The 22,684-nt window shown below is 46.7% G+C and overlaps 1 protein-coding gene across 1 annotated transcript in view; it reads right to left on the bottom strand.

The window, feature by feature from the left end:
• LOC140427374 (ran-binding protein 17-like) overlaps window positions 1-22,684 on the bottom strand; it is a 1,937,807-nt gene that overhangs the window by 1,492,236 nt on the left and 422,887 nt on the right. The window contains exon 10 of the mRNA XM_072512921.1: window positions 6,276-6,422. Coding sequence (XP_072369022.1) covers window positions 6,276-6,422 — 147 coding nt within the window. The remainder of the gene's footprint in view (window positions 1-6,275; window positions 6,423-22,684) is intronic.

Here is a 22,684-nt window from a genome sequence, read left to right as displayed (position 1 = left end):
TTTTCAATGCACCCCCTCACCCTTAGACACACCCCCTCATCTGCCATTAGTCCCATGTCCATTCTCCAGGGTGGGCGCCCTCCTGTTTCCTCCCCTATCTCCAAGTCCACCCAGTGTGGAGCGTGATCCGAAATGGCTATAGCCGTATACTCCGTTCCCCTCACCTTCGGGATCAATGCCCTACCCAGCACAAAAAAGTCTATTCGCGAGTAGACTTTATGGACATAGGAGAAAAACGAGAACTCCTTACTCCTAGGTCTGCTAAATCTCCACGGGTCTACACCTCCCATCTGCTCCATAAAATCTTTAAGTACCTTGGCTGCTGCCGGCCTCCTTCCAGTCCTGGACTTCGACCAATCCAGCCCTGGTTCCAACACCGTATTAAAATCTCCCCCCATTATCAACTTTCCCATCTCTAGGTCCGGAATGCGTCCTAGCATCCGCCTCATAAAATTGGCATCATCCCAGTTCGGGGCATATACGTTTACCAAAACCACCGTCTCCCCATGTAGTTTGCCACTCACCATCACGTATCTGCCCCCGTTATCCGCCACTATAGTCTTTGCCTCGAACATTACCCGCTTCCCCACTAATATAGCCACCCCCCTGTTTTTCGCATCTAGCCCCGAATGGAACACCTGCCCCACCCATCCTTTGCGTAGCCTAACCTGGTCTATCAGTTTCAGGTGCGTTTCCTGTAACATAACCACATCTGCCTTAAATTTCTTAAGGTGTGCGAGTACCCGTGCCCTCTTTATCGGCCCGTTCAGCCCTCTCACGTTCCACGTGATCAGCCGAGTTGGGGGGCTTCCTACCCCCCCCCCCTTGTCGATTAGCCATCACCTTTTTCCAGCTCCTCACCCGGTTCCCACGCAGCTGTATCTCCCCCGGGCGGTGCCCCCCCGCCCATCCTCCCCCATACCAGCTCCCCCCTCTCCCCAGCAGCAGCAACCCAGTAATTCCCCCCTCCCACCCCCCCGCTAGATCCCCCGCTAGCGTAATTACTCCCCCCATGTTGCTCCCAGAAGTCAGCAAACTCTGGCCGACCTCGGCTTCCCCCCGTGACCTCGGCTCGCACCGTGCGACGCCCCCTCCTTCCTGCTTCTCTATTCCCGCCATGATTATCATAGCGCGGGAACCAAGCCCGCGCTTCTCCCTTGGCCCCGCCCCCAATGGCCAACGCCCCATCTCCTCCACCTCCCCTCCTCCCCCCATCACCACCTGTGGGAGAGAGAAAAGTTACCACATCGCAGGATTAGTACATAAAACTCCTCTTTCCCCCCTTTTTAACCCCCCTCTTTGCCCCCCACATTCGCCCCACCACTTTGTTCAAACGTTCTTTTTAATAACCCACTCATTCCAGTTTTTCTTCCACAATAAAAGTCCACGCTTCATCCGCCGTCTCAAAGTAGTGGTGCCTCCCTCGATATGTGACCCACAGTCTTGCCGGTTGCAGCATTCCAAATTTTATCTTCTTTTTATGAAGCACCGCCTTGGCCCGATTAAAGCTCGCCCTCCTTCTCGCCACCTCCGCACTCCAGTCTTGATAAACGCGGATCACCGCGTTCTCCCATTTACTGCTCCGAGTTTTCTTCGCCCATCTAAGGACCATTTCTCTATCCTTAAAACGGAGGAATCTCACCACTATGGCTCTGGGAATTTCTCCTGCTCTCGGTCCTCGCGCCATCACTCGGTATGCTCCCTCCACCTCCAACGGACCCGCCGGGGCCTCCGCTCCCATTAACGAGTGCAGCATCGTGCTCACATATGCCCCGACGTCCGCTCCCTCCACACCTTCAGGAAGACCAAGAATCCTCAGGTTGTTCCTCCTTGCGTTGTTTTCCAGTGCCTCCAACCTTTCCACACATCGTTTCTGATGTGCCTCCTGCGTCTCCGTCTTCACCACCAGGCCCTGTATGTCGTCCTCATTCTCGGCTGCCTTTGCCTTCACGACCCGAAGCTCCCGCTCCTGGGTCTTTTGTTCCTCCTTTAGCCCTTCGATCGCCTGTAGTATCGGGGCCAACAGCTCTTTCTTCATTTCCTTTTTGATCTCTTCCACACAGCATTTCAAGAACTCTTGTTGTTCAGGGCCCCATGTTAAACTGCCACCTTCCGACGCCATCTTGGTTTTTGCTTGCCTTCCTTGCTGCTGTTCTAAAGGATCCACTGCAATCCGGCCACTTTCTCCTCCTTTTTCCATCCGTATCCAGGGGGGATTCCCTTCTGGTTTACCACACAGTGTTTTTAGCCGTCAAAATTGCCGTTGGGGCTCCTATCAAGAGCCCAAAAGTCCGTTTCACCGGGAGCTGCCGAAACGTGCGACTCAGCTGGTCATCGCCGCACCCGGAAGTCACCCAAAAGCTTTCTATAGGTATGTCAGGAATAAGCGAATGACTAGGGAAAGAGTAGGACCAGTCAAGGACAGGGATGGGAAGTTGTGTGTAGAGTCTGAAGAGATAGGCGAGATACTAAATGAATATTTTTCGTCAGCATTCACTCAGGAAAAAGATAATGTTGTGGAGGAGAATGCTGAGCTCCAGGTAAATAGATTAGATGGCATTGAGGTACGTAGGGAAGAGGTGTTGGCAATTCTGGACAGGCTGAAAATAGATAAGTCCCCGGGACCAGATGGGATTTATCCTAGGATTCTCTGGGAGGCCAGGGAAGATATTGCTGGACCATTGGCTTTGATTTTTATGTCATCATTGGCTACAGGAATAGTGCCAGAGGACTGGAGGATAGCAAATGTGGTCCCTTTGTTCAAAAAGGGGAGCAGAGACAACCCCGGCAACTATAGACCGGTGAGCCTCACGTTTGTAGTGAGTAAAGTCTTGGAGGGGATTATAAGAGACAAGATTTATAATCATCTAGATAGGAATAATATGATCAGGGATAGTCAGCATGGCTTTGTGAAGGGTAGGTCATGCCTCACAAACCTTATCGCGTTCTTTGAGAAGGTGGCTGAACAGGTAGACGAGGGTAGAGCAGTTGATGTGGTGTATATGGATTTCAGCAAAGCGTTTGATAAGGTTCCCCACGGTCGGCTATTGCAGAAAATACGGAGGCTGGGGATTGAGGGTGATTTAGAGATCTGGATCAGAAATTGGCTAGCTGAAAGGTGGTGGTTGATGGGAAATGTTCAGAATGGAGTTCAGTCACAAGTGGAGTACCACAAGGATCTGTTCTGGGGCCGTTGCTGTTTGTCATTTTTATCAATGACCTAGAGGAAGGCGCAGAAGGGTGGGTGAGTACATTTGCAGACGATACTAAAGTCGGTGGTGTTGTCGATAGTGTGGAAGGAAGTAGCAGGTTACAGAGGGATATAGATAAGCTGCAGAGCTGGGCTGAGAGGTGGCAAATGGAGTTTAATGTAGAGAAGTGTGAGGTGATTCACTTTGGAAGGAATAACAGGAATGCGGAATATTTGGCTAATGGAAAAGTTCTTGAAAGTGTGGATGAGCAGAGGGATCTAGGTGTCCATGTACATAGATCCCTGAAAGTTGCCACCCAGGTTGATAGGGTGGTGAAGAAGGCCTATGGAGTGTTGGCCTTTATTGGTAGAGGGATTGAGTTCCGGAGTCAGGAGGTCATGTTGCAGCTGTACAGAACTCTGGTACGGCCGCATTTGGAGTATTGCGTACAGTTCTGGTCACCGCATTATAGGAAGGACGTGGAGGCTTTGGAGCGGGTGCAGAGGAGATTTACCAGGATGTTGCCTGGTATGGAGGGAAAATCTTATGAGGAAAGGCTGATGGACTTGAGGTTGTTTTCGTTGGAGAGAAGAAGGTTAAGAGGAGACTTAATAGAGGCATACAAAATGATCAGGGGGTTAGATAGGGTGGACAGTGAGAGCCTTCTCCCACGGATGGAAATGGCTGGCACGAGGGGACATAACTTTAAACTGAGGGGTAATAGATATAGGACAGAGGTCAGAGGTAGGTTCTTTACGCAAAGAGTAGTGAGGCCGTGGAATGCCCTACCTGCTACAGTAGTGAACTCGCCAACATTGAGGGCATTTAAAAGTTTATTGGATAAACATATGGATGATAATGGTATAGTGTAGGTTAGATGGCTTTTGTTTCGGTGCAACATCGTGGGCCGAAGGGCCTGTACTGCGCTGTATTGTTCTATGTTCTATCAGTTCCAGATTAGCATGGTTTACCGAGATGTTACCTCGATTCAATCTGACTCTTCAAGATCTCTTCATTCCACCATTGGGAAAGTGTCTTGAACTACCTTGTCCCTAGCTTCTGTAATTCCCTCTGAACCTCTCCACCTCTTACTCCTCCTTTCATAACAGAGAAACATAGGACTTAGGAACCTCAGTAGGCCATTCAGCCACTCAAGCCTTCTCCTGTCATTCAATAAGATCCTGGTTGATCTGGCTCTGGTCTCAACCTCACTTTGCCGACTGCCTCCATATATTTGACTCCCTTGTCTGTCAAATATCTGTCGAACCATGCCTTGAATAAATTCAATGACCCAACCTCCACTGCTTTCTGGGGAAGAGAATTACAAATACTGAAGATTATTTGACAGAAAAAAAATTCTCATCTCCAAATCTTTTGATTACTCTCTATGAAGCACCTTAGGGTGTCTGATTACATTAAAGGTGTTGTTGCTGTTTCCTACAACAAGAATATTAATTTTGCGCCCAAGAACAGAGGAAGTGTTGATTCTACCAAAAGATACTGAAACTGTCACATCAGGGATAAGACAACATTGCTCTGCTTTGTCTACTTGCCCTCAATTTTGCCTTTTTTTAAAGCAGGAACCATTGATGAATCCAGCAAAAAGAAACAAGATGCAAAATAAGGTTAGAATTCACTGATGTAATTTCATTCAGTGGAGATGCCGGCGTTGGATTGGGGTGGCACAGTAAGAAGTCTTACAACACAAGGTTAAAGTCCAACAGGTTTGTTTCAAATCACCAGCTTTCGGAGCGCAGCTCCTTCCTCACCTGGTGTTGTAAGACTTCTAACTAATTTCATTAACACAGCAAAGCATCTCAAGATGCTTCTAACAGGAGATTGGAGGTGCACAGAAGTAGCACCATAAATAGTTTAAAAAAAACTAATAACCCAATTTATAAAATATTTAAGTTAACTGGAAATCAGAGCGTAGCATAGGTAAAAGTCGGCTAAAGGTTTGGGCAAAAGGACAATGGTATTTTATCCATGACGGGTGACTTAACTGCAATCCTCAGAGTAGCCAGGGACTCAATCAAGTGAACACTTCTTACATGTAGACTGAACAGAAGAACATGAGAAATAGGAGCAGGGATAGTTCATTCAGCCCTTTGAGTCCACTCTGCCATTCATGGCTGATTATCTACTTCAACGCCATTTTGTTGCACATTTTTAATATATAGAAATCTATCATCCTCTATCTTGAATATACTCAACGACTGAGCCTTCACAGCCCTCTGGTGTAGAGAATTCCAAAGATTCACCAGCCCCTGAGTAAAGATGTTCCTCCTCATCTCAGTCTCAAGTGGCCTGTCCCTTATTCGGAGATTGTATCCCTTGTCCTAGACAAGAGAACATCTTTGCTGCGTCTACTCTGTCAAATGCTGTAAGAATTTTGTATGTTTGAATGAGATCACTTATTCTTCTCAACTCCAGAGAATAAAGGCCGAGTTTATTTAACCTTTCCTCATAAGACAATCCTTCCATGATAGGAATTACTCGGGTAAACCTTTGTTGCACTCACTCTATGTCAAGAAATGCACACAATACTCCAGGTGTGGTCTCACCAGGGCTCTATATAATTGCCGTAAGATAGCTTTACTCCGATATTCAAATCCTCTTGCAATAAAGGCCAGCATACCATTTGCTTTAATTGCTTGCTGTACGTCCTGGTTAGCTTTCTGTGACTCCTGAACAAGGTCACCCAAGTTTCTTTGAAGTTCAACACTACTCAACCTCTCACCATTTACAATGGATTCTCTCTCCCACCGGCCAATGGGGTTTCCCATTGTGGGCACCCCCATGCCGTTGGGAAATCTACGGGCCCGAGTGCGCTGCCAACGAGACGGAGGATCCCACCGACGGAGAATCCAGCCCTCTGTATTTCTGTTTTTTCTGACCAAAATGGATAACCTGACATTTCTCCACATTTTGCATTCCATCTGCAAAATCTTTGTCCACTCACTTATTTTCTCCAAATCCTTTTGAAGTGTCTACATCCTCCTCACAACTCACACTTCCACTTAGTTTTTTGTCATCAGCAAACCTGGAAAAAGACTCAGACTCAAACAAGTTAGGGCTTCTTACCTGCAGACTGGTGACTGTGAAGTTAGCAATCAACCGAATAATTTCAGGGTAACCTTCCACCATCACTATTTCACCCAGCTGATAATTGGTCTTCAGCCGAGCCAAAAATCTACAGAATTCATGATAGTTGTTTGCATCAGATAAACCCTGTTTCAAGAAAAAAGCAACATGATCAGTAAATTGTGGTAGTATGTATTGGGGGTCATGTGGGACTGGAAGCCCTAATGTCATTGGCTGACAGATCCCGGGTCCTGGTTGGCCGTTGACCTCATACTCCGCCCTGAAGGCGAAGTATAAGAAGCCGGTGCCTTCCCCCGCAGGCCAGTTTACTATCGGGCTGCTGGGGAACAGACACGCTTAATAAAGCCTCATCGACTTCACTCTATTTGTCTCACGGAGTCTTTGTGCGCCACATAAATATTTTGCCATTCCAAAATAAAGTGACATTTAGCAACAGGAATGACATCAATTTTGATGACAAAATACAAGGGGCTGGATTCTGCGCAGCCTGCCGCCGAAATCGCGGCCGGTGCCGGGGCAGAGAATCCAGTTTGACGCTATAATTGGGCCCGGCGCCGGTTCAGCGATTCTCTGAGCACCAGAAATCGGCATCGCCTGGGAGTACGCCACGCCGCCGGGTGGCCATTGCCAGACGCCGGCTCAGCAATCCTCTGCTCCCGACCGGCCGAGTCACCGACGGCGTGGAACTAACCTGCTATCGCCGGTCGGGATGCTCGTGTGGCGGCTGCGGACTGGTCGGAGGCGGGCGGATCAGAGACCAGGGAGGGCCTTATAGGCCGCCGGGGATTTAATGGGTGGGGTTTGAGGGTCGGGCGCGCAGCCGATCGGGGGGTCTCTTACTTCGGTTTGGCTCCACGGTCCGAGTCCACCATGGAGCATGGCACGGCCGCTGGAGGCCGCCGCCGCACGCAAGCGTGGCCTCTGGCCCGGAAGTGCGGGGGCCTGTATCTGCAGCAAAAGCTGCGAGATTCACTCCGGGTCCCTGCTAGCTCCCTGCAGGGCTATGAATTTGTTTCACTTTTTTGCAGGAATTTCAGGAGTAAAACCCCACCGTTTTTACGCCGGCGTGGGGACATAATATCAATAATAGAGAATCCAGCCCCAGAACTACAAGATGGTGGAACATTATTTTGAAAGAAATGTTGGCATCAGGCAGCACAGTGATCAGTATCGGCCTTGGATGACTCTGTGTGGAGTTTGCACTTTCTGCCTGTGTCTGCATAGGTTTCCTCCGGGTGCTCTGGTTTTCTCCCACACTCCAAAGGTGTGAAGGTTAGGTGGATTGGCCATGATAAATGACCCCTTAGTGTCCAAAGATGTGTAGGTTAGGTGGGGTTATGGGGTTTCGGGGATAGAATGGGGGAGTGGGCCTAGGGAGGGTACTCTTTCAGAGGTGCAGACCCGATGAGCCAAATGTCCTCCTTCTGCACTGCAGAGATTCAATGGATTCTATGTGAACTTCAGGCAACAGTCCAGAAGTGCTGCCATAGCCATTCACTTACACTGAACATTCACAAAAGAAAACTACATTAGTTTTGTCCTAAAAATCATTCTTGACTCAGCACTGGATTCATTGTCAATGCTTTATTAATGCAGCATCATAAGTATATTTAGAATGATATGGCACGAAGGAGGCTATTCGGCCAATCAAGTCCATGCCAATTCTCTGGGAAGCTATCCAGCATTGGAAGCACTTCAGAGAAGGTGCACTTGGCTGATTCCAGAGATGATGGGTTTGATTTATAATGAAAGGTTGAGTAGGTGGGCCTATACTCATTGGAGTTTAGAAGAATGAGAGGTGAGCTTATTGAATCATACAAGATCTGAGGGGACTTGGACAGGATAGACGATGAGTGGATGTTTCCCGTCGTGGGAAAATCTAGAACTATGGGGCGCAGTTTAAAAGTAAGGAGCGGGATTCTCAGAGCTGAAATCTCGATCGGCACGGGGGCGGAGAATGGGCGTTCACGCCGAAACCTGCGCGACGCCGCTCCCGTGAATTGCACGTGCACGCGATCTACACGACACGGGTAGGGAGCCATTGACAGAGGCCCCCGCGGCGATTCTCCAAGTGTAACAGGCCGAGTTCCCGACAGCGTGGGTCTCTCATGGTCTCACCCATTGGGAACTTGACATGGCGGCTGCGGACCCAGTCCGTGGCCGCCTTCGTGGGGGGCGGGGACCTCACAGACAACCAGACTATCGATCGGGGGCCACCGATCCGTGGGCGCACGCGATCTCGGGGGTGCCTATCTTTTTGGCGCCGGTCTGCGGTGTGTGTCCGCCATGTCGCACGGGGCAGTCGACGCAGGCCGCCGCCGTACGCATGCCCAGACCCCACGACCGGAAGTGCAGGGCCCCATATCGGCAGCCGGAGCTGCGAGGACTACTCAAGGGCCCTGCTAGCCCCCTTCAGGTAGGAGAATCACTCTGGACATTCTCCAGGAAAGCCCAGAGTGAGGACATAGCCCCATTATTGGAGAATCCCGCCCAAGGAGTCTCCCATTTAAGATGGAGATTAAGAGAAATTTCTTCACTCAGGGGACCATTAGTATTTGGAATTCTCTTCATTAGCGAGTATTAGAAGTATGGAATATATTTAAGACTGAGTTAGATTAATTTTTTACTAACAAAGGAGTCAAGGGCTATGGAGATTCGGTAGAAAAGTAGAGTTAAGGTCACAATCAGATCAGCATGATGTTATTGAATATAGAATAAGTCTCAAGGGCCGAGTGGCCTTCTCCTACTTCCTATGTTCTTACAATTTCTATCCCCTTAGTCATTTGTCCACAAGTTTGTTTCACTCAAGTTTCCATCCAATTTCGTTTTGAAACAATTTGTCGTCTCAACTTCCGCCATTGTGGTGGGCAACAAATTTCAGATTTCCACTTATCAAGTAAAAACATTCTTCCTCCCAATCGCTTGTCCAAAACCTTAACTCGAGTTTTTCAAAACTCGTCCTTGCACTATCTGCTAAAGAGAATAGTTTTTTCTTGTTTCCTTATCCAAACGTATCATAATCGTATACACCAAACATCTCCACAATCTCCTTTGGCACTAAGAGGGACAACTACAGCTTCTCCAACTCCAGCTCCTTTTTATAGCTAAAATCGCTCCTCCATGGAATCATTCTGGTATATCTCCTATGCACCCTCGCAAGAACCTTCCTATGTAGCACGGGGGGGGGGGGGGGGGGGGGGGGGGGGGGGGTTATGCTTGGGGGGTGGGGGGTGTTTATGCTTAGTTTATTAGCTGGGTTGGGATCTCAAGTAGTTTGCACACCTGAGGAGACTGAAGGCAGACGTGTTGATGCTGTAGGAGACACATCTTAAAGTAGCTGATCAGGTCAGGTTGAGGCTGGGTAGGTCAGGTTTTCCACTCGGGGCTGGACTCAAAGACAAGGGGGGCTGCGATTTTGATCAACGGGTGGCGTTTGAGGCAGGGAGGATAGTCTCAGATGTGGGAGGTAGATTTATCATGGTTAGTGGCAGGCTGCAGGGGATGAAGGTAATGCTGGTCAACGCATACGTGCCAAATTGGGACAATGGGGATTTTATAAAGAAGGTACTGGGGAAGATTCCGGACCTGAATTCGCACAGGCTGATTATGGGTGGGGATTTCAACACGGTTATTGATCCAGGCCTGGACCGGTCATGTTCAAGAAGGGGCAAGGTGCCAGCAATGGCAAAGGAGCTGAAAGGGTTCATGGAGCAGTTGGGGGGGGGGGGGCTGAACGACCTGCAGGTAAACGACACGGGGGAGGTCTCAGCAGCGGTGGTCTGGGAAGCGCTGAAGGCAGCGGTGAGAGGAGAGCTGATCTCGATCCGGGCTCACAGGGGCAGGACGGAAAGGGCAGAAACGGACCGACTGGTAAGAGAGATCCTATGAGTGGATAGGAAATATGCGGAGGCTCCAGAGGCAGGGCTATTGAGGGAACGCCGGAGGCTGCAGGTGGAATTTGGTTTGTTAACTACATGTATGGCAATGGAGCAGTTCAGGAAGGTGAAGGGGGTGATCTACGAGCACTGGGAAAAGGCCAGTAGGATGCTTGCACAGCAGCTCAGAAAGAGGGAGCCAGCTAGGGAAATAGGGAAAGTGGTTGACGGGGATGGAAACCTAGTTGGGGACTCGGAGGGGGTGAGCAAGACCTTTCAGGACTTTTACAGTAGGTTGTACAGATCAGAACCCCCTGGGGGGCCGGAGGGGATGAGGCACTTCTTGGATGGCTGACTTTCCCAAAGGTGGATGGGGAGCTGGTAGAAGGGCTGGGGGCCCTGGTCGGGCTGGAGGAGATAGTGGAGGGCTTGAAGGCCATGCAGTCGGGGAAGGCCAGACGGGTACCTAGTCGAGTTCTATAAAAAGTTATCTGGAATATTGGGGCCAGTGCTGATGAAGGTCTTTAACGAGGCGAAGGAAAGAGGGGTTTTACCCCAGACGATGTCATAGGCCATGATCTCGCTTATTTTGAAAAGGGACAAGGACCCGGAGCTGTGCGGTTCTTGTAGGCCGATATCCTTGTTAAATGTGGATGCCAAACTCCTGGCCAAGATTCTGGCCTCTAGGATTGAGGACTGTGTACCGGACGTTATAGGGGAGGACTAGACAGGATTTGTTAAGGGTAGGCAGCTGGGGGCCAATGTAAGAAGGTTGCTCAATGTGATTCTGATGCCCCCGGAAGGCAGGGAAGCTGAAGTGGTGGTTGCGATGGACACGGAAAAAGCGTTCAACCAGGTCGAGTGGGACTACTTATGGGAGGTGCTGGAGCGGTTCGCATTTGGGAGGAGCTTTGTTGACTGGGTTAGGCTGCTGTACCGAGCGCCGGTGGCTAGTGTACGGACAAATAGGACGATGTCGGAATATTTCAGACTACACCGGGGGACGAGACAGGGATGTCCCCTCTCCCCACTGCTGTTTGCGATGGCGATAGAGCCACTGGCAATTGCTCTGAGGGCCTCAACGGGATGGAAGGGGTTGGTTCGGGGGCGGATGGACAACAGAGTCTCGTTGTATGCGGATGACTTGCTGCTGTATGTCTCTGACCCAATGGAGGGGAAGGGGGAAATTATGGGAATCCTAGGGGAATTTGGCCGGTTTTTGGGTTACAAGCTTAATATGGGGAAGAGCGAGTTGTTTGTGGTTCAGGCAAGAGGTCAGGAGAGGCAACTAGGGGAACTGCCATTCAGAGTGGTAGGGGACAGTTTTTGGTACTTGGGTATTCAGGTGGCGAGGGATTGGGACAGGCTACACAAATTGAACCTGGCCCGGTTGGTGGACCAGATGAAGGAGGATTTCCGGAGATGGGATGCGCTCCCGTTGTCTCTGGCGGGTAGGGTGCAGTCGGTAAAAATGACGGTCCAACCGAGCTTTCTCTTCGTTTTCCAGTGCCTCCCCATCTTCATCCCACGGTCCTTTTTTAAACAGATTGATAAGATTATTGTGGGCATTGTGTGGGTGGGTAAGCCCCCGCGGGTGAAGAGGGCAATGCTCGAGCGGAATCAGGCAGATGGTGGACTGGCGCTGCCGAATTTCAGCAATTATTACCGGGCGGCTAACATACCCATGGTGAGGAGGTGGCTGGTGGGGGAGGGAGCCAGCGTTGGTGCGCATGGAGGCGGCTTTGTGTAAGGGCACAAGTTTAGGGGCACTGGTGACGGCGCCCCTGCCATTCCCGCCAGCGCGGCACTCCACCAGTCCGGTGGTGGTGGCAGCCCTGAGAGTCTGGGGGCACTGGAGGAGGCATGTGGGAGCAGAGGGGGCATCGGTGTGGTATCCAATCTGCGACAATCATAGGTTTGCTCCGAGGAGGGTGGATGGGTGTTCCGTATTTGGCGGAGAGCAGGGATAGAGAGGATGGGGGACTTGTTCTTGGAAGGTAGCTTCCCGGGTATGGGGGCGCTGGAGGAGAAGTTTGCACTGGCTGGAGAGAATGATCTCCGATATTTATAGGTACAGGACTTTTTGCAGAGGCAGGTACCAACCTTCCCACACCTGCCGTTAAGGGGGATTCAGGACAGGGTGGTCTCTAAAGGATGGATAGGGGAGGGAGGGTCTCGGATATATATAAAGAGCTTATGGGTTCGGAGGAGACGCAGACCGAGGAGCTGAAGCGTAAGTGGGTGGAGGAGCTGGGGGGAGAGATGGAGGAGGGCCTTTGGGCGGACGTGCTAGGAAGGGTCAATGCTACCGCAACATATGCCAGGCTCAGCCTGATCCAGTTTAAGGTTGTTCACCGGGCTCACATGACGGTGGCCCGGATAAGCAGATTCTTTGGGGTGGAGGACTGGTGTGCGAGGTGTGCGGGGGGGGGCATGTTCTGGGCATGTCCAAAACTGAGGGGATTTTGGCAGGGGTTTGCCGACACCATGTCCACGTATTAAATACGAGGGTGGCAATGAGTGCGGAGGTGGCGATTTCTGGGGTATCGCAGGACCCGGGAATCCAGGAGGAGAAAGAGGCAGATGTTCTTGCCTTTGCTTCCCTGGTAGCCCAGAGACGTATATTGCTGGCGTGGAGGGACTCAAAGCCCCAAAAATCGGAGACCTGGCTTTCTAACATGGCAGGCTTCCTCTGCCTGGAGAAAATTAAGTTTGCCATGAGTGGGTCGCAGCTGGGGTTCGCCCGGAGGTGGCAACCATTCATCGACTTCCTCGCAGGGAACTAATCGTCAGCAGAAGGAGGGGGGGGGGGGGGCTAGTCTAATGTAGGTTAGGGGGTAAGTAATGGCAAGACCTGCGGGAGAGGGTGGCGGAATTTGCACAATGCATATATTTCTCTTGTTATTTATATTGTTGACTTTGTTGCTGTTAAATTGCCAAAGAAAATACCTCAATAAAACATTTATTAAAAAATAAATAACCTTCCTATGTGTAGTGACCAGAATGGGATCTAATACTCCAGTTGAGGCTGAATGTGAGCTTTATATTTACACTCTATAATGTTAACAAAATATCGAGCAGACCTTCATCACAGGTACCTACAGTTCACTAAGTAGCCCATGCTAGTTGAGGCTGCCTTGCTCACTTGCCAAAATTGGCATGCCAACTGTCTCTGTGCAGCTCAATGAGAAAACACCAAAAGCAGTGCTGTTGATTGCTGAGACCAGTGTTCAGTTGATGCTGAGAAATATCTAGCAAGCTAACTGGATTCATGCCAGAATCTATTTCTACGAGAAACTTCACCCATAGAAATATCAAACATTTGGGCCTAGATTTTCTCCATGCCTGAAAGCCTCTCCTTCATGGCGGGAGTGGTCAAAAATCCTAAATTCTGTCCCCGAACATTACAATTCCAATTTTGCAGGAGCAGGTATGGCTTGGGGCACATTTCAACAGGCACATTTTACTGAGGCAGCTTGCCATTTAAATCATCAGCAGTCTACATTCAAGTGGGATTTTGATCAGTCAGGAGTTTGAAGCCCAAAGAGGGCGATTAGTCCTAGTAAGAGCTGGTAAAAGCATGTCTGAACTTTGTGGATCAGTTTGGGTAACCAGGGTAACTCTTAGGAGATGTAAGGTATCTATTTGGATCTGGTCCCAGGTCAGCTTTGAGGTAAGTCAAACCTTTGGTAGAGGTAAGGCGCACTTTGGTGCAGGTCAGTTGCCCTTTGGAATTGTTAAATGTAGGCATGAATGTGCATAAAAAGTGCATAAACCCATGAACTGTCAAGCTCACTGGAATTGTCATGAGTTCTGTCAAAATCAACTGTCAAAAGTGTTATGTGAACCTGTCAGACGGAGTTGTAAAAAATGTCAACAGGAACAGTCAAAAGCACCTGTCAACTGGAGCTGTCAAGGAGCCAAGACTTTTAAAAGCCCTGCCATTTAAATCTTTGAAAAGAGAAGGCTCTCAGCGTTTAAAAAAAAAAAATCATTGTTTGTCATTTCACTTTGTCTACGGAGGTAAACCAATGGGTTTCCATTACTGGATTAGCGCTGTGTAACAGAGTTCATAACCATCCATTATCAGAGTCAGGTGCCTGTCATTCACAGTTTAACTGACAGCTACAAGTGGGGCGATGTATAACAATGCTTATTGTAATAAGATTTGTGCACTTGAATTACATTTGTATTGTACAAGGCTTAGGGTGGGATTCTCTGGTCGCATCCGATCGGCAACCGGAGAATCCCGCCCGTGATCAATGGACTTCTCGATTGTCGCATCTCATCATTCCCTCGTTGTCGGTTAATTTTCAGGAGCAGTGAATTTCATCATGAATAGATTTTCAAACCTAAAATAAAGAAATACTAGGTGACATTTGGAGCTTTAACAGTCCAAGGCGGTCAACATTACCTCAAAAGGTACCACAACACATACATACACTTCCACATTCAACTGAACAAAGGTCCTCTAACTTCTCTCCACCCAGTTCACATTCAACACCCTTCTTTTTCAGACACGCACTTTTGTAACTCTCCCTGAACATACTTACACACATATCCCTCTCCCACTTCAATTCAATCTGATACAATGAAGTCTTTATAGAACATAGAACATAGAACAATACAGCGCAGTACAGGCCCTTCGGCCCACGATGTTGCACCGAAACAAAAGCCATCTAACCTACTCTATGCCATTATCATCCATATGCTTATCCAATAAACTTTTAAATGCCCTCAATGTTGGTGAGTTCACTACAGAGCAGGTAGGGCATTCCACGGCCTCACTACTCTTTGCGTAAAGAACCTACCTCTGACCTCTGTCCTATATCTATTACCCCTCAGTTTAAAGTTATGTCCCCTCGTGCCAGCCATATCCATTCGCGGGAGAAGGCTCTCACTGTCCACAATATCCAACCCCCTGATCATTTTGTATGCCTCTATTAAGTCTCCTCTTAACCTTCTTCTCTCCAACGAAAACAACCTCAAGTCCATCAGCCTTTCCTCATAAGATTTTCCCTCCATACCAGGCAACATCCTGGTAAATCTCCTCTGCACCCGCTCCAAAGCCTCTACGTCCTTCCTATAATGCGGTGACCAGAACTGTACGCAATACTCCAAATGCGGCCGTACCAGAGTTCTGTACAGCTGCAACATGACCTCCTGACTCCGGAACTCAATCCCTCTACCAATAAAGGCCAACACTCCATAGGCCTTCTTCACAACCCTATCAACCTGGGTGGCAACTTTCAGGGATCTATGTACATGGACACCTAGATCCCTCTGCTCATCCACACTTTCAAGAACTTTACCATTAGCCAAATATTCCGCATTCCTGTTATTCCTTCCAAAGTGAATCACCTCACACTTCTCTACATTAAACTCCATTTGCCACCTCTCAGCCCAGCTCTGCAGCTTATCTATATCCCTCTGTAACCTGCTACATCCTTCCACACTATCGACAACACCACCTACTTTAGTATCGTCTGCAAATTTACTCACCCACCCTTCTGCGCCTTCCTCTAGGTCATTGATAAAAATGACAAACAGCAACGGCCCCAGAACAGATCCTTGTGGTACTCCACTTGTGACTGTACTCCATTCTGAACATTTCCCAAAAGCTAACATTTTATAGTTAGCTATCTTCTTGTAGGTTTAATTGGCTGTAGAGAGAGGGATAAACTGCCCCTTCAAGCTTATTAATCAGAGGAGTGTTCATCAGGATAGAGAGAGATAAACTATGGCTTTTCAAACCGATATCAAAAAAAAAGTGCCTCTTAAATTCCCTCAGCTCATAATAACACTTCCATTGGCACTCTGACCGTCCTCAGTTCAAACTGTTACTCTGTCTTTCCTCAGTTCAAATAATCTTCAGCCAAGTTCGGAAAAAAGCTGGAGAAATTTCTCTCTGAATACAGTACGAAGTCTTACAACACCAGGTTAAAGTCCAGCAGGTTTGTTTTGATGTCACTCGCTTTCGAAGCGCTGCTCCTTCCTCAGGTGAATGAAGAGGTATGTTCCAGAAACATATATATAGACAAATTCAGAGATGCCAGACAATGCTTGGAATGCGACCATTAGCAGGTGATTAAATCTTTACAGATCCAGAGATGGGGTAACCCCAGGTTAAAGAGGTGTGAATTGTATCAAGCCAGGACAGTTGGTAGGATTTCACAGGCCAGATGGTGGAGGATGAATGTAATGCGACATGAATCCCATCTGAATCTCTCTGAATAAAAATGGACCAGTCATAATAGCACCTGGGCTGCCTCCCAGGGCACTGGGCTGGTTTAGCACAGTGGGCTAAATAGCTGGATTGTAAAGCAGACAAAGGCCAGCAGCGCAGGTTCAAATCCCGTACCAGCCTCCCTGAACAGGCACCGGATTGTGGCGACTAGGGGCTTTTCACAGTAACTTCATTTGAAGACAATAAGCCATTTTTAAAAAAGTCAAGCTTCAAGTTACCATGGTGAGGGGGAGTACACAACATCCATTAACCATTTACCTTCGGTGACTACACCCTGGGCTAGGACATGGTCAATTCCAGCCCCCCTCCCCCTCTTGATCCAGAGTCGCAACATAAGTAACTTCACAAATAATTCTTATAAACTTGTCGAGAACCTTGTTCGAGAACCACTGTTCCAATGACTTACAGACACTAAATAACTGTTTATTTACAACAAAAGAGATACAACATGCAATTACTAAACTAGATAACAACCTACTAATCTATTACTTTCCCCTCGTGTCTGCCCCACCCTCTATCGAAACACACAGAAGACAGGCGCACACAGAGGGAGGAAAAGGAGTAAAATGATAGGGGATTGAAATATGGGAGTCAGAGAAATGTCTTCTTACTGCTGATGTTGAAGTCTTTGTAGTGTTATGGGCCAGGGTTTAGAGAACCCCAAAGTGTATCATGGAGTTCACCTGACCCACAACTTTCAATAGATTGTAGTGTGGGGAACACACAGCCCACTCTACAGGTGTGGTACAGCAGAAATGGAAAAGTATTATTTAAAGCAAAACAATGTTTATTCTATGAACTCATGTTAACCTTTTTAAAACATACAGTGAACATCTTAGCAACCATTAATTCAAATACAACCCCCAAAGAATACAACACTAAGTAATCCTTAAGCTGTCCTTTTAACATCCATAAGACTTAAGCAAAACCTTTAAACAGAAGCACATCAGGTTAAAGTCACCACTGAGAGCAGTTATCAGTTTTAAATCAGCAAAAAACGAACAAAGAAAATTACAGCACAGGAACAGGCCCTTCAGCCCTCCCAGCCTGCGCCGATCCAGATCCTTTATCGAAACCTGTCGTCTATTTTCCAAGGATCTACTTCCCTCTGTTCCCCGCCCGTTCATATATCTGTCTAGATGCATCTTAAATGATGCTATTGTGCCCGCCTCTACCACCTCCGCTGGCAAAGCATTCCAGGCACACACCGCCTCTGCGTAAAAAACCTTCCACGCACATCTCCCTTAAACTTTTCCCCTCTCACCTTGAAATCGTGACCCCTTGTAATTGACACCCCCACTCTTGGAAAAAGCTTGTTGCTACCCACCCTGTCCATACCTCTCATAATTTTGTAGACCTCAATCAGGTCCCCTCTCAACCTCCGTCTTTCCAACAAAAACAATCCTAATCTACTCAACCTTTCTTCATAGCTAGCACCCTCCATACGAGGCAACATCCTGGTGAACCTCCTCTGCACCCTCTCTAAAGCATCCACATCCTTCTGGTAATGTGGCGACCAGAACCACACGCAGTATTCCAAATGTGGCCTAACCAAAGTCCTATACAACTGTAACATGACCTGCCGACTCTTGTACTCAATACCCCGTCCGATGAAGGCAAGCATGCTGTATGCCTTCTTGACCACTCTATCGACATGCGTTGCCACCTTCAGGGTACAATGGACCTGAACTCCCAAATCTCTCTGTACATCAATTTTCCCCAGGACTCTTCCATTGACCGTATAGTCCGCTCTTGAATTCGATCTTCCAAAATGCATCACCTCGCATTTGCCTGGATTGAACTCCATCTGCCAAAGGATCGATTTACAGTTTTTAGATTACAGAGAGAGAGACAAATACCCCTTCTGGCTGTGACTGCAGCTATCCAGCTCTGAAAACTAAACTAAAACACACCCTGCAGCAAACAGCCTAAAATGAAAGTAAAGAGCTGACAGACAGCCCAGCTCCACCGACACTCTTTGACATCACTGATAAACACCCATTTCTTAAAGGTACATTTCCTAAACATCGATTTCTTGAAGGTACTCTCACATGACACCTCCCCCAAGAAAAAAAAACCATCAACTTCAAGATGGTTTCATTTTTCACCTTTTCACTATCCTTTAAGAAATGCACACAGTAAATATACTTTTTTATTTCAAATAAACAACACACGCAAACAGGTATAATAATATAGTCCATTTTTTTTTGTTCTTCTTGCTCCAACTGAAATCCTTCTGGATTGATAGTCTCTTTGAACAAGAAAGTCTCTGCACGATCCATCCATTTCTCTACGCCTCGGCATTTCTCTTAAAGTCAGATACTTTAGTTCAATCTGATCACAGAGTCCCTTGTAATTTTCCAACACAGGAGCATTGGTTATCACAGCTTTCAGGCAGTCAAGTGCCTGTTGAAAGTCCACTGAAATTTTTTATGTTTCTTCATCAAGTCCATCAGTGGAGCAATCACGCAACAAAACGTTTGCACAAATGTTCGATCAAATCCACTCATGCCAAGAAATCGCATTATTTCCCTTCGTCTTGAGGGTATCGGAAACTCCTCAAGGAAAGTGACTTGGGTTTTCCAAATTCACTTTTGGCTAGGTTTATCACCAAACCAGCTTCCTGAAGTCGATCGAATAACCCCATCAGATGTTTTAAATGTTCTTTCCATGCCTGGCTCAAAATTACCAGATCGTCGATGTATACCGCACAATTGGGTAATCCTGAAATAATTTTGTTAGTTAACCGTTGAAATGTGGCTGGGGCGTTTTTAATGCCAAATGACTTAACTCTGAATTGGTATATACCATCTGGAGTCACAAAAGCTGAAATCTCCTTCGCCTTTTCGGATAAAGGTACCTGCCAGTAACCTTTAAGTAAATCCAGTTTGGAAATAAAAGCTGATTGCCCCACTTTCTCATTGCAATCCTCCAAACGTGGGATAGGATAAGAGTCCATCCTTGTAACTGCATTCACCTTTCGTTAGTCCACACACAACCGTTGGGTACCGTCTGGTTTAGGGGGCTGTTTAGCACACTGGGCTAAATCGCTGGCTTTGAAAGCAGACCAAGGCAGGCCAGCAGCACGGGTCGATTCCCGTAACAGCCTCCCCGAACAGGCGCCGGAATGTGGCGACTAGGGGCTTATCATAGTAACTTCATTTGAAGCGTACTTGTGACAATAAGCGATTTTCATTTCATTTTTCATGGGTAAGCTCCATTGGCTGCAACCCACTTCAATTATGCCATTTTTAAGCATACACTCAATCTCTTTGCTAACCTGTGCCAATTTTAAAGAGTTAAGTCTATATGGATGTTGTTTGATTGGAACAGCATTTCCCACATCTACATCATGTATAGCCATTTTAGTACTTCCCAATTTATCTCTACAAACCTGCCGACGTGATATCAATAACTCTTTCAGGTCAATCCGTTTTTCCTCTGGAAGGTAACGCAACAATTTATCCCAATTTTTAAGAACATCCTCATTTTCCAATTTAATTTGAGGTATGTCAAATTCACAGTCATCTGGATTTGGTTCGTCACTTTGAGTTAGAATCATTAAAACCTCCTTTATCTCTCCTTCCCTTTCAAAGTACCTTTTAAGTATATTCACATGACACACTCGGTGATTTTCCTTCTATCTGTCATTCTTACCACATAATTTACCTCACTTAATTTCCTTTCAATCTGATAAGGTCCACAAAACCTTGCTTTTAAAGGTTCACCTACCACTGGTAACAACACTAAAACTTTATCTCCGCTGGCAAAACTACGAACTTTGGATTTCTTGTCCGCTACCCGTTTCATCACATTTTGTGCAACTTTTAAATGTTGCCGAGCCAATTCACCTGCTCTATTTAATCGTTCCCTAAAATTTGAAACGTAATCCAATACTGGAATTTCCGATTTCTCACTCACCAATTTTTCCTCAATCAATTTAAGTGGTCCTCTTACCTCATGACCAAAAATTAGTTCAAAAGGACTAAATTTGGTTTACTCATTAGGTGCATCCCTAATTGCAAACAGTACCAATGGAATTCCTTTATCCCAATCCTCTGGATAATCGTGACAATAAGCCCTCAACATTGTCTTTAATGTCTGATGCCACCTTTCTAACGCTCCCTGCGATTCTGGATGGTACGCAGTTAATTTAAATTGTTTTATTCCTAAGCTATCCATAACCTCTTTGAATAACGTCAAGGTAAAATTTGATCCTTGATCCGATTGTATTTCTGTGGGTAGTCCACATCAAGTAAAGAATTTAAGTAACTCCTCCGCAATCCTTTTAGCTGTAATATTACATACTGGGATGGCATTTGGAAACATAGTAGACACATCCATTATAATCAAAAGATATTGCTTCCCACTTTTCGTTTTAGGAAACGGACCTACGCAATCAATTAGGACCCAATGCTGGAATGGGTATTAAGGGCACTGGTTTTATCACTGCTTGAGGTTTCCCTATCACTTGACGTGTGTGACATGATTGACAAAATTTAGCTACATCTTTATGTAGTTCAGGCCAATAAAAATGTTTTTGTATTTTAGTTTGAGTTTTCCTTATTCCCAAATGACCTCCCACTGGTACCTCATGTGCAACTCGCAACACGTCCTTTCTATACCCTACCAGCAATACTACTTGAAGAACTTCTGCCCACTTTTCATCCGACAGCATAAGGTAATAACACTCTTGTGGTATACACTCAGATTCCTCTTCTGTATATGCTTTCTGATGCATTCGGTTTATTTCCACATCTTTCTGTTGTAACTCCGCCAATTTCCCTGAACAAAAAATATCCGCCTCATCCTCCACCTGTTCTTGTTCTTTTTCAACCATTTGACCAAAAATCGTTTCTGATAATTGCACTTCAACTTCACTCTTTGATTTCTCCTCTTGTCTTAACTGTGACTTTGCGACCTTGTTACTACACAATCTGGAAAAATCCCAGGATATTAGTACTTCAACACTTCAGTTGTCTAAATTTCCACTGGCTTATCAACCACAGTCGGCATCACTCCCACCTGCGATCCAGCTATATCATTACCCAAGATAAACTGTATCCCTGGACAAGATAGTTTCTCTATTACTCCATGATGCATGATCAATGACCACTAAAGCGAGGTTGTAATCCAACTGAAGGCTTTAATAAGCTAGATGTTTCCCCCAGCAGCTCAGGTACAGAATGAAGGTTGCTGGGGCGGCACGGGCTCTTATACCCCACCTAGCAGGGCGGAGCTACCTTACATCTTCACCAATAGAAAGCATACAGTTTCCATCAATGGTGCTCCAGCATATCAGGTACCGTAATACCACTACTTTCACAATCCTACGACCACCACTCTTTACCATTCTTCACTGGACTTTCCAACCTTACCTTATATAATTGAACACTACTCCTCTCACCCTGAATTCCACATATCACCACCTTTTCTGGCAATATTCTTCCGAAACTACATAACTCCTCATCTCTTACCATTAAAAATTGACTAGCTCCAGTATCTCTTAAAATTGTGACTTCTTTATCTGCTCCTCCTGATACACATGAGTAAACTTTACCCACACAAGTCAATTCTTTAAAGAGATCTGGCACCTTCTTATTAATCACCTCTTGATCAGGCTGTACAATCTTTTGCACCTCCTTCGCTTCATTTGGGCTTTCCTTTACCACTTTAACAAACCCCACTGTCTTATACTGTGTTACCACATCGGCCTTCCCAGTGCTTTTCTTCAACCACCAACACTGTGACTTTACATGGCCTAGTTTATTACAGTGAAAACATTTGAAATTTTTCATTTCTTTTCCACCCTCCTGGATTTCTTTATTAATCTGAGGTACACTCTCCTTATTATCTCCCATCAGATCACTTTTGCCTCTACCACGTGAGTATTTCTCATGTCCCCAGTTTCTATCCCTCACAGGCTGAAACTGGTGTTGGAAACCAAGCTTTGATTTCTGAACTAATTCATAATCATCTGCCATTTCTGCTGCTAATCTCGCAGTTTTAACCCTCTGTTCTTCCACATGAGTTCTCACAACATCAGGAATTGAATTTTTAAACCCCTCCAAAAGTATAATTTCTCTGCGAGCTTCATACGTTTGGCCTATTTTCAAAGCCCTTATCCACCTATCAAAATTACTCTGTTTGATCCTTTCAAACTCCATGTATGTTTGACCAAATTCTTTCCTTAAATTTCTAAACTTTTGCCTATTGGCTTCAGGCACTAGTTCATATGCACCGAAGATGGATTTTTTCACCTCCTC

This window comes from Scyliorhinus torazame, chromosome 7 (assembly GCF_047496885.1).
Source record: "Scyliorhinus torazame isolate Kashiwa2021f chromosome 7, sScyTor2.1, whole genome shotgun sequence".
Lineage (NCBI taxonomy): Eukaryota > Metazoa > Chordata > Chondrichthyes > Carcharhiniformes > Scyliorhinidae > Scyliorhinus > Scyliorhinus torazame.
This window is presented reverse-complemented; position numbering and strand designations above follow the sequence as displayed.